General features: G+C 42.0%; 1 protein-coding gene across 1 annotated transcript in view; it reads right to left on the bottom strand.

The window, feature by feature from the left end:
* The window catches only part of LOC122994556 (neurocan core protein-like), a 46310-nt gene that overhangs the window by 13148 nt on the left and 20221 nt on the right, over positions 1–12941 (bottom strand). Inside the window, exons 6-12 of the mRNA XM_044369286.1 lie at positions 10883–11010; positions 9908–10192; positions 8472–8615; positions 8281–8382; positions 8019–8185; positions 7776–7938; positions 3564–4769 (exon numbers count right to left, since the gene is read on the bottom strand). Coding sequence (XP_044225221.1) covers positions 3564–4769; positions 7776–7938; positions 8019–8185; positions 8281–8382; positions 8472–8615; positions 9908–10192; positions 10883–11010 — 2195 coding nt within the window. The remainder of the gene's footprint in view (positions 1–3563; positions 4770–7775; positions 7939–8018; positions 8186–8280; positions 8383–8471; positions 8616–9907; positions 10193–10882; positions 11011–12941) is intronic.

The following is a 12941-nucleotide window of genomic DNA, read 5'->3' as shown; positions in this document are numbered from 1 at the left end:
CGTTAATTCTGGCCGCAGAGCTCGGCTGTGGGAGTCTTTGTTCTGCCAGCTCTCTCTGACACTGAGGACTGCTTAGGAGGGGGTGGTGTGTGAGGTTGTCAGCGTGTGTGTGTGTGTGTGTGTGTGCAGGTTTGTGTGTTTGTGTTTACACGGTACAATGAGCAAAAATCAATACCGTGGATATGATTAGCCCTGAGGCTGATCCAGTCCAATAACTAACCAGAAGCAGAAATTTCAAGCTCACATCCTCTGAATTATCATCACACCGGCTGCTGTATTGAGCAACACAGAATGAACGTTAAGGAGCCAAAAAAAAAAAAAAAAAAAAAGATTGAGGGTTTTCAATCATATGAACTCCAATAAAGAGATTTCTCAATAGCTTCAGCGATATAGATTTATGATAAGTTTTGCAAGCTCCTCCGCTCATGGTTAGAATTCTGCTGAAGTCAGGTGCTAAAACCAGCCATGCATTTCATTTAATGTACATCAGTCCGAGCCAACATGCACTTGCACCCTCCGCATCAGTCAAGGTCATGGCACGCCTTGACAAAATATCAACTGTTATGACGAGCAAATTTTATGACAGGGAGTGTGTGTGTGTGTGTGTGTGTGTGTGTGTGTGAAAGATAAACCTTGTGTGATCGGCCGTTCATTAAAGCAAGTGGTGCAGAAAAATCAATAGTCTGTAGAAGGAGCTGACAGAGTGGACTGTCCCTCGCTCTGCACAGCGTCTGACACCACCGGCACAAACAACAATAACAACAAGCTGGCAACAGCAAAATCACACTAATGATTTAACAGAGATAGGACGGTTAGGGGGATAATACTTTGCAGTGATACCTCAAAGTAATCCACACATCACACATTGCCTTTTCTTCAATTGATCACAATCACAGGCACAGTGGAAATGATATATTTTTAAAATATAGGCGCTTTAATCCTCACAAGTCAGCGCTGATATTTCTGTGAACTCACACACAAGAAGGTGGAAACAAAGAAAGTGACTGCAATTTAAATGTCACAGAGAGACAGTGTGATAGAAATCTGCTCAACAAGACCAGACAATGGAAAGAAACTTGATGGTTTTGCTACTGAAAGTCCTTGAATCCATCCTGAAAACACTCTTTTTGTTTTTTCTCTTATTGATTGAACGGACTGATGAAGTGCTCTGTGATCCAGTCAGGAGAGCAAATACTGACCACGGCCATGAAACCGAGTCACAAGGGACTAAACTGGAGCTGAGATTGTGTACATGAGAGAGAGCGATGTAAGCTGAAAGCCATTATTCTGATCCAGTCTCCTGCAGGCTCATCCATCCACTTCTTCTGTTTATGTAGCAAAGATATCAGTGTGTGTGTGTGTGTGTGTGTGTGTGTGTGTATGTGTGTGTGTGTTTGTTTGTTTGTGTACGTTTACGGCCTTCTGCCTACATGACTCCAGGGTCTCTCAGTCAATCAATCAACCCTCGTACTGTACACCAGCGGCCCAGATGGTTGCCCTCGGCTTCTTGTCGATACAGTTTACAGCTGTTTTCCATCCTCACTCTTCTCACCCCGAGAAGGCAGCTCAGACATTCCTGCTGCAGACATGAGCCGCTTTGAAAGGGAGCAAAATAAATCACCATAGAAATGTGTGATAGCATAATGCCCGTGGGGCTTTCAACCGCTGGGTGATGGGATATTTCCTGCATGCGCTTTCATTATCAAGCGAAAAATAAGTAGTAAACCAGGTGGCCAGCCGGGAGCTTCGCTGAGATATACTGTGCTGCAGACTTAATCAACAGATATGTATGGTGGCAGGAAGATGCTTCCTCTGGTGGGAATAAAAGGTATGCAGCTCGGGAATACAGACTGGATTTTTTTAAAAATATATAAGCCAGTGGCAAGGTCAGGGGAAAAAATGAAAAAGCAATCTTAAAGGGCAATTCTGTTTGTTACAAGGTTATTATTGTCGTAGTTTTGGCCATAATGTCTGTCAGTTATGATAAGATGCACTTATCAAAGTAATTCCTCAGATCTGAGAGAACCAACAACATCTTTACAGAGAGGTGGAACTGAGCAAGAAACACAAGCAGTCAGACAGTCAGACTTGCTGTAAACAGTGTTGAGCAAGTTAGTTGAAAAATGTAGCCAACTCATTGAAAAACAGATTACATTACTAATTATTCAACAGCAAATGTAGCTATACTTACATTACTCATTACATTACTTTCTGTTATTCATTACTGCTTCATTAAAAGTAACTTTAAAATGCTGCAGTCTCCACACCCACACGTCAAATCTTCTGTATACATGTGTAGAAACAGAAAATTAGGTTTTGTGGTTTAACAAGCAGCTAGTCAACAGTTTGGAGGTGCAGTATTTCCTGACTATAAACAGCTAGTTTAGCCCCAGTAACTGCAAGCAGCTCTCACACTCACACATCCCATAAACACCCTCAGACTCAAAACCAGAAACTAGAAGAGCAGAACTAGCTGATTTCTGAACGTGGCTAACATTAGCGAGCTAACTAAGAAAACACAATGTAAATAGGACAACTTTGGAGTTACTGACACTCACAATCCTCCTCTTAAGTGTGGGGAATGCTAACCGCTTCCCCGCTTTTCTGCTCCTGCGGCAACATAACACATACTGTACCATACCAGCCTGTCCACTGAACACAGAGATGAAATTGATATCAACCCCTCATCCAACCACTGGTGACACAGCAAAAAACGCGACCACCCCAAAATGTTGAAGTACGATCTGAGCTGTAATTCATATAATTCAATTTCAACATGTGGCTATTTCCTGACACTACTCTCCACTAAAGAAAGTTATCATATTACTGTAACATGTTTCTGCCTAACACTGGTTATAAATGAGATGATAGTTTAGTCAGGATATCTGAACCTTTATTTGGTGGTAAAACAGAAAGTGAGCGCACCTCAAATGTTGGAAATAATCTCGTAACAGTGCAGGAAAACTGAACACACACAACTACAGTGACTACGACAGGTCAACAACAAACGGGGAAGACAGTTTGTGAACTGTGATGGATGTTTGCAAAAGACAATTTTGAGTATTAATTTTACCATTCACCTTTGTTTTCTCTTTCAAATACGTTTGGCTAACCTGCTGGTTTGTTTAAAACTTGTATGACCCCGATGATGAAATCTGTATTTCCTGTCCCGCCGTCTTTTAAGGGATCTCAGCAATTCAATCAATATAATTACTGACAAAAATCATGGCCAAAACTACAAAAATAAGTGATAAACCAGAACTATTCTTTTAGGCTATCAATCAAGCCGTACGGCTTGAGGCTGAAGCCAATCCAGAAGCCCCTTATAGTGCAATGACATCGACTCCAAAGCAAACCAATGGGTGACGTGATGTCACACTTCACTACGTCCATCTTCATATACAGTCTATGTTGTCAATACTAAATTGTGCTATGTGTGTGTGTAGAATAATGACATTTATGATTGATTACAATGAATATACAAACATGGACACACTTATCAATTGAAATAAAGTCTACCAACTGGATTACAGAGCATTTGAATACAGACATACAAAGCTAACCTGTTGGGTCCACAGTTGTGGCACTGACGTTGAATCCTCCCCTGCTGCTCTCCTCCTCCATGTTGCCTGGTAACAGAGCTCCCGAGCCCACAGCATGAGACCAAGCAGGCTCCTCCTCATCCAAGGGCCCCGACAGTAATGGAGGAGAATCCAGAGAGCCGTTCACAACAGCTCTCTCTACGGGGACCCAGTGGGGTGATGTTAGGGGGTCAGTGGAGCTGACCTTGTTGTCTGAATGAAGAGACGGAGCCCCCGATCCGACAGTTTGAGTCTGAGATGGCGAGTGGGAAGTGGGTGATGATGGTGAAGGTGAAAGGGATGGGGTTTGGGAATGGGATGGAGGTGAGGAAGTGGACGGAGGTGGGGAGGAGGAAGAGGGAACAGACTGGGATGGGGATGGAGATGGAGATTCAAACAGAGATTGAGATGGAGATGACGGAGAAAAGGATGGAGATGGGGACATGGATGCCGTGACAGGCAATGATGGAGAGGTTGACGGTGAAGAGGATGGAGATGAGGATGGGGATGGGTTTGAGTCTGGTGAGACGGACAGGGATTGGGTTTCTGCTGGTAAGGCGGACAGGGATTTGGACGTAGAAAAGTCAACACTTTCTGACCCAGTTGAAGACCTCACAGTGGGCTCAAGAGGGCTGGCAGTGGTGGTCGTGGGGGCGGGAGTGGTGGACTGTCCTTTCCTGTGACCCCTCTCTCTGGATCTTTCTCTGGATCTTTCTCTTGGTTTACTGGTTCCAACCGGTCGACGTGAGACTTGTATCTCCCCTTTTGCTTCGGCACCGGTGATCTCTCCGCTCCCTTCCTCCTCTCCTTTCCCCTTCTCTTCTCCTCTCCCCCTCTCTTCTCCTCTGCCCCTGTCCTCCCCTCTGTTCTTCTTCCCCCTTCCTCTTCCTCCTCTACCACTGGCTCTAGAGGTCACTGTCTCCTCCCTCTTGTCACCTGACTGGGTTGTGGTCTCCACTTCGACACGGACCCAGGTTTCACCACTGGATGAGGTTATTTCAGGTGGGGGGTTGGAGGCGGTGGATGTGTGTGTCTCCGAAGCCTCCCAGCTCTTGGTGCTCTCTGCAGTCGTAGAGTTACTGGAGGCGGCCAAAGTAGATGCCAGACGAGTGGGTGTTTCTTCACTGGATGGTGTTGCGTTCTCCCTCGAGGGACTGCTGAACCATGAACTCCCCCATGAAAACAAACCTGCGGAGGGCGTAAAACAAGCAAAAAGGAAAGAGCAAGGGCAGTCAGGAGTGCAGACAGAGAGAACAGTGCAAAAGCCAAGAGCAACTAACAAAGTGAAAATCATCTCATGGATTCTCTCTGCTTTGCCAAGGGAGACAAACCAAACACTTCTAAACTGTCTGAGTTATCCGTCAGCTGTGTTTCTCTATCACTCGACCAACTTCTACAACTAGCAAAGCTCTAACCAGAGAACTCAGTTTCTGACTTGTAAATAGTCTTCACATCAACAACTGGTCTAATTCTGTTTTAATTATGACCAGAAACGCATGTTTTTCTGAAGGCTCAAAAATATATCTGATTTAACACAGGATTGCATGAAAACCCAAACAAATATGGATGCTTCACATCAACCAAAGTCCGTTATTCAAGGTAACTAAACATAAACTTAAATGGATATAGTGCTATATTGTCAAAGTACAGTATTTTTAAACCTCAAACGACCAAATAATTTAGCTGACATGCAACACACAATTTGTAAACATCTTATATGACCTGAGGCAACTTACAAAGTTGCAAAGAGACCAAACAGAGCTGCAGTCATTAGTCTCAATATTGTGATACTATTTCATGTTGCTAAAATACATTTTCAAATCTTATGACAATAACTAGTAAACACAGAGAAAATGTTAGCCAATGATGATATTAATAATAAAATTTAAAAGGTAGTCATGTCATTTTCAAATTTAAAACAGCCATTATTAGCTGGAAAAAACCAGAACACCTTGGTGAAGGTCTAAAGAAACAGTCTGGACACTGAGACAAACACACACACAAACACAGTCAGGACAAGCAGAATGAAACTAAACCCTTACAAATTGCTTCAGAATTGAATCAACAACTCTGTAACACAGTTTCAACAAACACTGAAAGGAGATGGCTGCCATTTGGAAACCACTTTCATCCAAGGCCAACAAATAAAGACCTGAAAAACTGTGCAAACCTGCTGGACCCCTGAGACACGGGGAAGAGGAATACAGGTTGGTGAATTGGATATTGCTCTTTTTTCCATCATCGGCCTGCGTATATGTTTGGAGGAAACCAGATGTTCTTGACCCAGATTGTAGCCTGATTGTTAATAATGGGTAGCCAGTTCAAGAGAGACATTTGTAGGCATGATTGCTCCGCAAGGATCGAACATTATCCAACTATGCAACCAGTGATTCAAGAGTGTCTCTGAGAGTGTCTTTTTGATAAGAAAAGTCCCTGAATGAGTCAACTGGCAGCCATGATCACAGCTGGTTGAATTCTCAAAATGCTAACGAGAGGATCTTCACTGCTTGCTTTCTACTCTCCTTTAGTTTAGGAATAACAGAACCATTGTTTAGAAATAGGAAGAAATTATACCACCCGAATCCTTGCTCCAGCAATAACATTTTGTCACAGTAGATATTTCGACATGTCATAACAAAGAAACAAGTTTAACCGATCACATCAATAGTGGCTGCATTCTCAGCGACACCTGGAGCTCTCTTTAATGACAAAAGAGACTTTTAAAACTAATTTTCTATCAACTCTCAAGTGTTAAAAACCTTCCCTCTTTCATGTATTGTTAAACACCTATAGACCAAATTCCTGCAATTAATGAAACGCGAACATGAATGCTAAACAGAATCTGAACAGATAAATATAATTTTTCACAAGTTGTTTGTGTTAGCATCTGAATTTACATTGCAGATTTGTGGCTGCTCATTTGTAATTATGTCATTTATAATACTGTGTATATGTCCTTTATATTTTTCATTAATAAATAATTATATTACATGACCTTGTAACATTTTCCATCTAGGTCACAGTCAAGTCTTAAGTTAAAAGAACATATATTTTTGGCTGTTCGGGTCCTACTAGCAAGGATGCAACTGCTTGCAGCTGGAACTCCTCAGCTGTCACACCTGTTGTCAATCACAGCTCGTTAGTGGCTCTACAAAAGAGACAGTTTGTGCTACAGAAAAAGGTCAGCGTGGCTTTATTTGTCTCCAGACTTCAAGCTCATTTTTGTTGTTCCTGCAGAGTAAAGAGTATACTGGCTCTCTGCTGGATGCTCTCCTACCAAATCCATTTTAAACCAGTAGTCTCTGTTCTGCCACTCTTTCCCCTCACTACCTCCCTCCTCTGTTTCTCTAATAAACTTTGTTTCAGAGGCTTGTTTGTACTGTAATTAACATCCTGTTTTTCCTGCTCAACTGATGTTTCCCAAAACATCACAGACCTGAGCAAATTACAGCCTCAACAGAAATCTGCTCACAATATGGTACATGCTCACAAACATATGCTGCCATCAAAACTTCTCAGATGCTCTATAACTCAAATCCTGTGGTTGTGTCCCAGTTTTATACTACATACTGTGCTAATTTCAATATGCTCTGTATTCTGTAAAAGCGTACAAATTTAAGTGTATAGAAAGATGTCAGTCTACATACTAAATTAGCTTTATTTGAAGGAAATGGAGAACTTACTCACAGCTAGAAAAATTAAACCTTGTTCATTCAGTGTTGACTTTAAATATTTTGTTTTGGCAGTAGTTTAATATCCTTCTGACACATCCTCTGTCATGTCCTGGTTGTACAAAACAGATTATAAAAAATGTATATATATATGAACTGCAAAAGAGTATGCAATGACACAATGACAATTATATAATTCATAGTATTAGTATATAATGTGGATTGTGGACACAGATACAGTATGTTTTCATTTTTTCTTTTTGTTTGTGTCCTTTTGTTCATTCTTTTATTATTTATTTTGTATGAAGTTTTATTAGTTCAGTCCTTTTGGTATTATTACCTTGTATAAAGGTAACAACAGAAAGCATTTCACTGCCATTATGTGCTATTTAATATGTCCGTGACAAATAAAAACCTTCAACCTGTTATTCTCTTTTCAGAAATGCATTCACACATCAGTGCTGTCAGTGAGTAAATACCAGCTGTTTGGTTCACAGATTAGAACCTGCACCAACACACGCACCTGGTGATGTTGTACTGGACCCGTTTGACCCTTCATCAGTCTTTTTCGTGGGCGTCTCCTCTTCTCCCACCTGTCCACCTGGCGCCCGGGTCCCCTCCTCATTATCAGTCCCCACCAGGTAGCTCCAAGGCTTCCACATGGACTTGACGATTTTTGAGATCGCCTGAAATAACAACTTGGCTGATTTAGTGATGCTGTTTCAGTATCTTAAACCTCCTAATAAAGGCTTAAAACCAGACCAACCTTCTTCTCAGCAGGAGTGGGGTGGACTGGGGGCAGGAGAAACTCCTCGGAGTCAGGGCCAGGCTCCAATGGCTCTCCCCAGTCTAATGAGCTCTGTCCTGGGATTAGCTGGAGGGTCACATATGAATTTGAAGCCTCTGAGGACCCTAAGGACCAGAGGTCTGACGCTGAGGACACAAACAAGTGAATGATTATCCACATTGTTTGGACATCAGTGCAAGCAATCTTTCTTGCAAGAATCAATATAATCAATCAGCCTTACAAGCATCAGCGTTATGAAGGGAGGCCTCCTCTTCCAGGTCAACCAGTCCTGTCCAGTTGGATGGTAAAGCATCACCACCATCTGAGGATCCTGCATGAATGTCTGTGCAAAAAACATATTTGTTTACTGACTGGACAGTTGATTCACTGATTAATCAGCTGGTTACTGATCTGCAAAGACAAATGTAAAACCTCTGGCAGTAGTGGTTTGCTGTGTAGTCGGGTCGGGATTGTCTGTCCCTGCAGAGACGGCATGAGTCGAGCCTGTGAGGTAGCTCCAGGGCTTCCACAGGGAACTGTAGATCTGAGAGATGGAGCCTGTATTCTTCACTTTACCTGGGAAACAAGTTGAAGAGATTAGTGTTCACATGGAAACCACAGCAGGATTTCATCCAGTGTGTCTCAAAGGTTTACCATGTCTTAACTTTGCAATTGTTAGCCAATATTAGTCAGCAAAAAGCAGTAAAAATTGTGAACCGAAAGAGGAGCAATGAGATATTGAACTCTGAGACATCCTGTCCTTTCTTTTCTGCCTCTGTCTCTCTCTCTCCCACTGCTTCTGTCAGTCCAGCAGTTTCACAGTTACTTGACAGTGGGATAGATAATGTGGATGCGAAATCACTGTTGCCATAGCTACAACAGTGACAATGCCATTTATTGTGTTACTACATCAATAGATTTCAAGGCCTCCGGAGCAACATCAGCACTTCTGTTAGGAGTGAGATGGCTGTTAATATTCAGGTATTCATCAGTTTTGTGGACATTTTTGATCTACAGATGATATTCATATGAAAGTTTTATTGAGATTCACTCTCACTATTCATGTTTAGTGTTGTGTAGTCCATCAATAACAAGTTTACTCTGTATTTCTACAGTAGCCATGGCAGCAGCATTAGGGATAACAATGTTGGGGGATCTGTCCGTAACTCTGGTTCTGGCTGAAATATTTCAACAACTTGACTTTTTATGACTTTGATTATCCACTGAGTTTATGTAGCACCACCAGGAGGTGGTGGAGGAAGTTTTTAGTGAAATGTCAACTATTGGATTTATAGCCATGAGATTTTGTAGTCACATTCAATGCCCCCCTCAAGATGAATTGTATTAGTTTGGTGTTGTGCCATGCCATTGGTCCGACAAGCCATTATTCCAAAATCCCAATAGTTCAAAAAACTTCCCATTGGACCAAAAATCACTAAACTCCAACAACCGCAGAATGTGTATTTTTGGAGAAATGGGCCTTCGAACCAATGGGCCTTTGTTTTCAGGACAACGGGCCGTCGGACTAATGGTCTTTCAGTCCAATGGGACATTTTTCAAACTATTGGGATTTGGAATAATGGCCCTTCAGATCAGTGGGCAGCTTTTGTGATCACTTTTTCATCTAGTGTTTTCACCAGGTCAAAATTTGTCCAATATTTTGACTTATGACCAAATATCTGCAAAACTAATGACATTCCCATCAGCCTTAGCTGCACTTTGTGTCTTGTGATAATTAGCAACTCTTATCATACTAACATGCTAAACTAGGATGGTGATAATTGTGAATTATACCTGCCAAATATCAGCATGTTCGTATTGTCATTGTCAACAGGTTAGTATGCTGATGTTAGCATTATCTCCATTACCTCTGTAGCAGTACGCATCATAGACTGCTGTGTTGTTGTCAGTTGTGGTGTTGGGTGTGACAGTGCGGACTCCCGGGTGGCTCCCTCCACAATCTGGTCGAGGCCAGCTGACTGGGTAGCGGACGCTGCCATCAGACAGCCAGCCTGGGGCGCAGCTGTCCAGGCCAGCCCTCCAGGCCAGATAAAGCTGCCCCACGGTGGCCAACTGGCCCCCGAGGGACACACAGCGGTCTGAGGCTGAGGACAGCGACAGCCTGCCAGGGACCGAGGAGTGAAACACCTCACCTGGAGGAGGGAGACATGAGAGGGAACTTGATGCCTTTATCGAGTACAAACCTCTAAATACACATAATATTGTTCAGTGGTATTGGTGCAGGCAATATTCTATCAAATTTCCTCTTGAAGCTCTAAATCTCTAAAAACAGGTCACGGATATATAGTTTCATTAAAAAAGTGTCAGTAATTTCCTAAAACAGCTGGGCACTGTGCATTTATTGGAGTCTATTCTTAGCTGCAGGTTCAGTGAAGTATTTACAGCAGCAGGAAGGTGATCGACTAAAAATAAACCGCAGTGTCTGTTTATAGTAATAAAGGAACATGTCAGCCAGTGCAGTGTGGCTCATTCATGTGTTTTTAATAGTTTTTAAACAATGGAGGTCTATGGCACGGAGGGCGCTGAGGATTCATCACGACTCTTTTCACTTACAAGTAGTCATTTGATCCACTGTCAGTATAAAATATTGATTAGTGCTAAATCAGGCTACAGCTACACAGTCAATCCATGTTGGTAGATCAATTTATTGCTGCTTTTAGTCTTTTCATGGGTTTTGTTGACAATTAGAAAAGATTGAATATAGCCAGGTGTACCTTTACTGTGGCAGAATATCATGCGAACATCAGTGCTAAACTAAAAAGCTGATGACAGGTTTTGATGTGTGTGTGTGTGTGTGTGTGTGTGTGTGCGTGTGTGTGTACCATCCAGTTCTTTTGCAAAACAGTACACATCAAACAGCTCTTTTGGGTCCCTCTTCCCATAATTCCTCACTCCGGCAGAGTACTCCTTGTATCCATAGCAACCAAGCTCTGGCAGCTGGACAGAATAGCTGTGGAGACAACAACCATGTGGGAGTCATAAATGGGAATGAACCTCTTTTTATTAGTCATTGGAAATAATAAATGTCTTGTGGAAATTCTGCTGTGCGAACATTATTTCAGCTTGCACGCCAAAGTGTTTATTTTTATTTAGACTTTATACATCAGCTAAGAGCACATTTCTATTCCCATTCTCTTTTAAAGGGCAGAGGATTAGAATAAATTAAAATGCAATTAACAGCAAAGAAACAACAACAGCGGTAAACAGACTAATGTGATACTGAACCAGATGAGGTGACAAAACAGAAGAATTGAATATTACAGTTTTTCTTGATTGCTAAGATGCTTAATTCAACTGGGATCCCCTTGATCTTCATCACCACCTTCTTGGCGCAGCAGAAATCTTCTCTTGCAAATTTAACATTTTTTCATCGGTCATTGGTTCATTCTGCACCCTTTTTCAAAACAATTAACACAGATCTCTATCAGATTAACTGTGTTAAACAAAGGAAAACATCTGTTCACAGCTGATAGAAATTACTTTCATAACTATGAATCTCTAATGCATCTCTGTGAAACTCCTTTGCACAACTCTTCAATCAGCCATCAGTCCTTATCCATCTATAAAAGACGCTTCCTCTGTGTTGCTGTTTTCAAGTATTGATCAAAGAGGCCAAAGGCATGTAAGAAGAGTAAGAGGCTGTGGCAGAAGGGCCCGAGGAAGAGGAGTTTGCATGCGTGGTGGAGGAGCCGCAGCAAGAGGAGAAAATAGAGCTCAAGTTTCAAATGAAATTGGGGCAACAGTTATTGATCATGTCATCAATCATGTCTTGTCCTTTAGAGAGGCAGAACAAAGGGTCCAGCCTATTCTGAGTTGGAGCACTGTGGCATCTATTGTTAGACTTTTTCAGAATGAGAATAGCTAAGTCACCATGTTACTGTACACCACTGTGTATTTCAGCTTTACTGTATTGCAATGTTGGCAGAACAAACTGTATCTCCAGTAATTCAGCTGTTTCATCACTCCCATTTACGTATGTATTATGTATTTATGCTGAGCAGGAGGCCATTGCCATTGTAGATATGGTCGTGGCAAACAATACGATCAGACTGCGTGAAATCCAGGCAGCAGTAATTGCAGATCAGAGAGCATTTAGAAATATCAACAGTGTGAGTTTGGCTACTATTGATCGAGTTCTTACACGAAACCATGACAGACCGAAGCAGCTGTACAGAAACCCTGACATTGTGAAGGAGGCAAGACTCCAGTATGTGAAGGCAAGGATTTGTTAATGTAATGCCTTGTGATACCATACAGTTGCATGCAACTGGAATAATTTGCTTTATGAATTTTGCTTTTTTCTTAGAGATTAATGGAGCTTAAAGCTGAAGGGGCACATCACATATTAATTTATGTGGATGAAGCCAGCTTTAACCTCTATAAAGGGAGGAGATGTGGGAGGAACATCACTGGGCAGAGGGCCACTGTTACAGTGCCAGGTCAGAGGGGCGCCAATATCAGCATGTGTGCTGCCATCTCCAATGATGGTGTCCTTTGCCACATACCAACTATCGGCCCATACAATAATGAAGAACTAAATATGTCATGTTTCCTCTAATTTGTCACACTTGACGGATATTTGTACTTGGATTTGTTGTATTTCTATCTATTTTAAGAGAGGCTTATACTCTTTTGTTTCTGACATGGTGTTAGAGGTGTGGCACTTGGACACTGACTATAGCAACTCCAACCCTTGGATTCATTATCCAATAGATAATGAAACCCTGTTCAGCCAATTATCCAATGACAACTGCACACCTGGTCTAGGTTGATTACATATGTTGTTTGCCTCATGTCTTTGTCCACTCTGACTCTGATGAAGACACAGTTGTATCGAGACATTAGTCTCTTCGCACAATTAAAGGCTGTGAATTAATCAGT

This window comes from Thunnus albacares, chromosome 12 (assembly GCF_914725855.1).
Source record: "Thunnus albacares chromosome 12, fThuAlb1.1, whole genome shotgun sequence".
NCBI classification, from domain to species: domain Eukaryota; kingdom Metazoa; phylum Chordata; class Actinopteri; order Scombriformes; family Scombridae; genus Thunnus; species Thunnus albacares.
The sequence above is the reverse complement of the archived record's forward strand: the minus strand, read 5'-3'. Positions and strand labels throughout refer to the sequence as shown.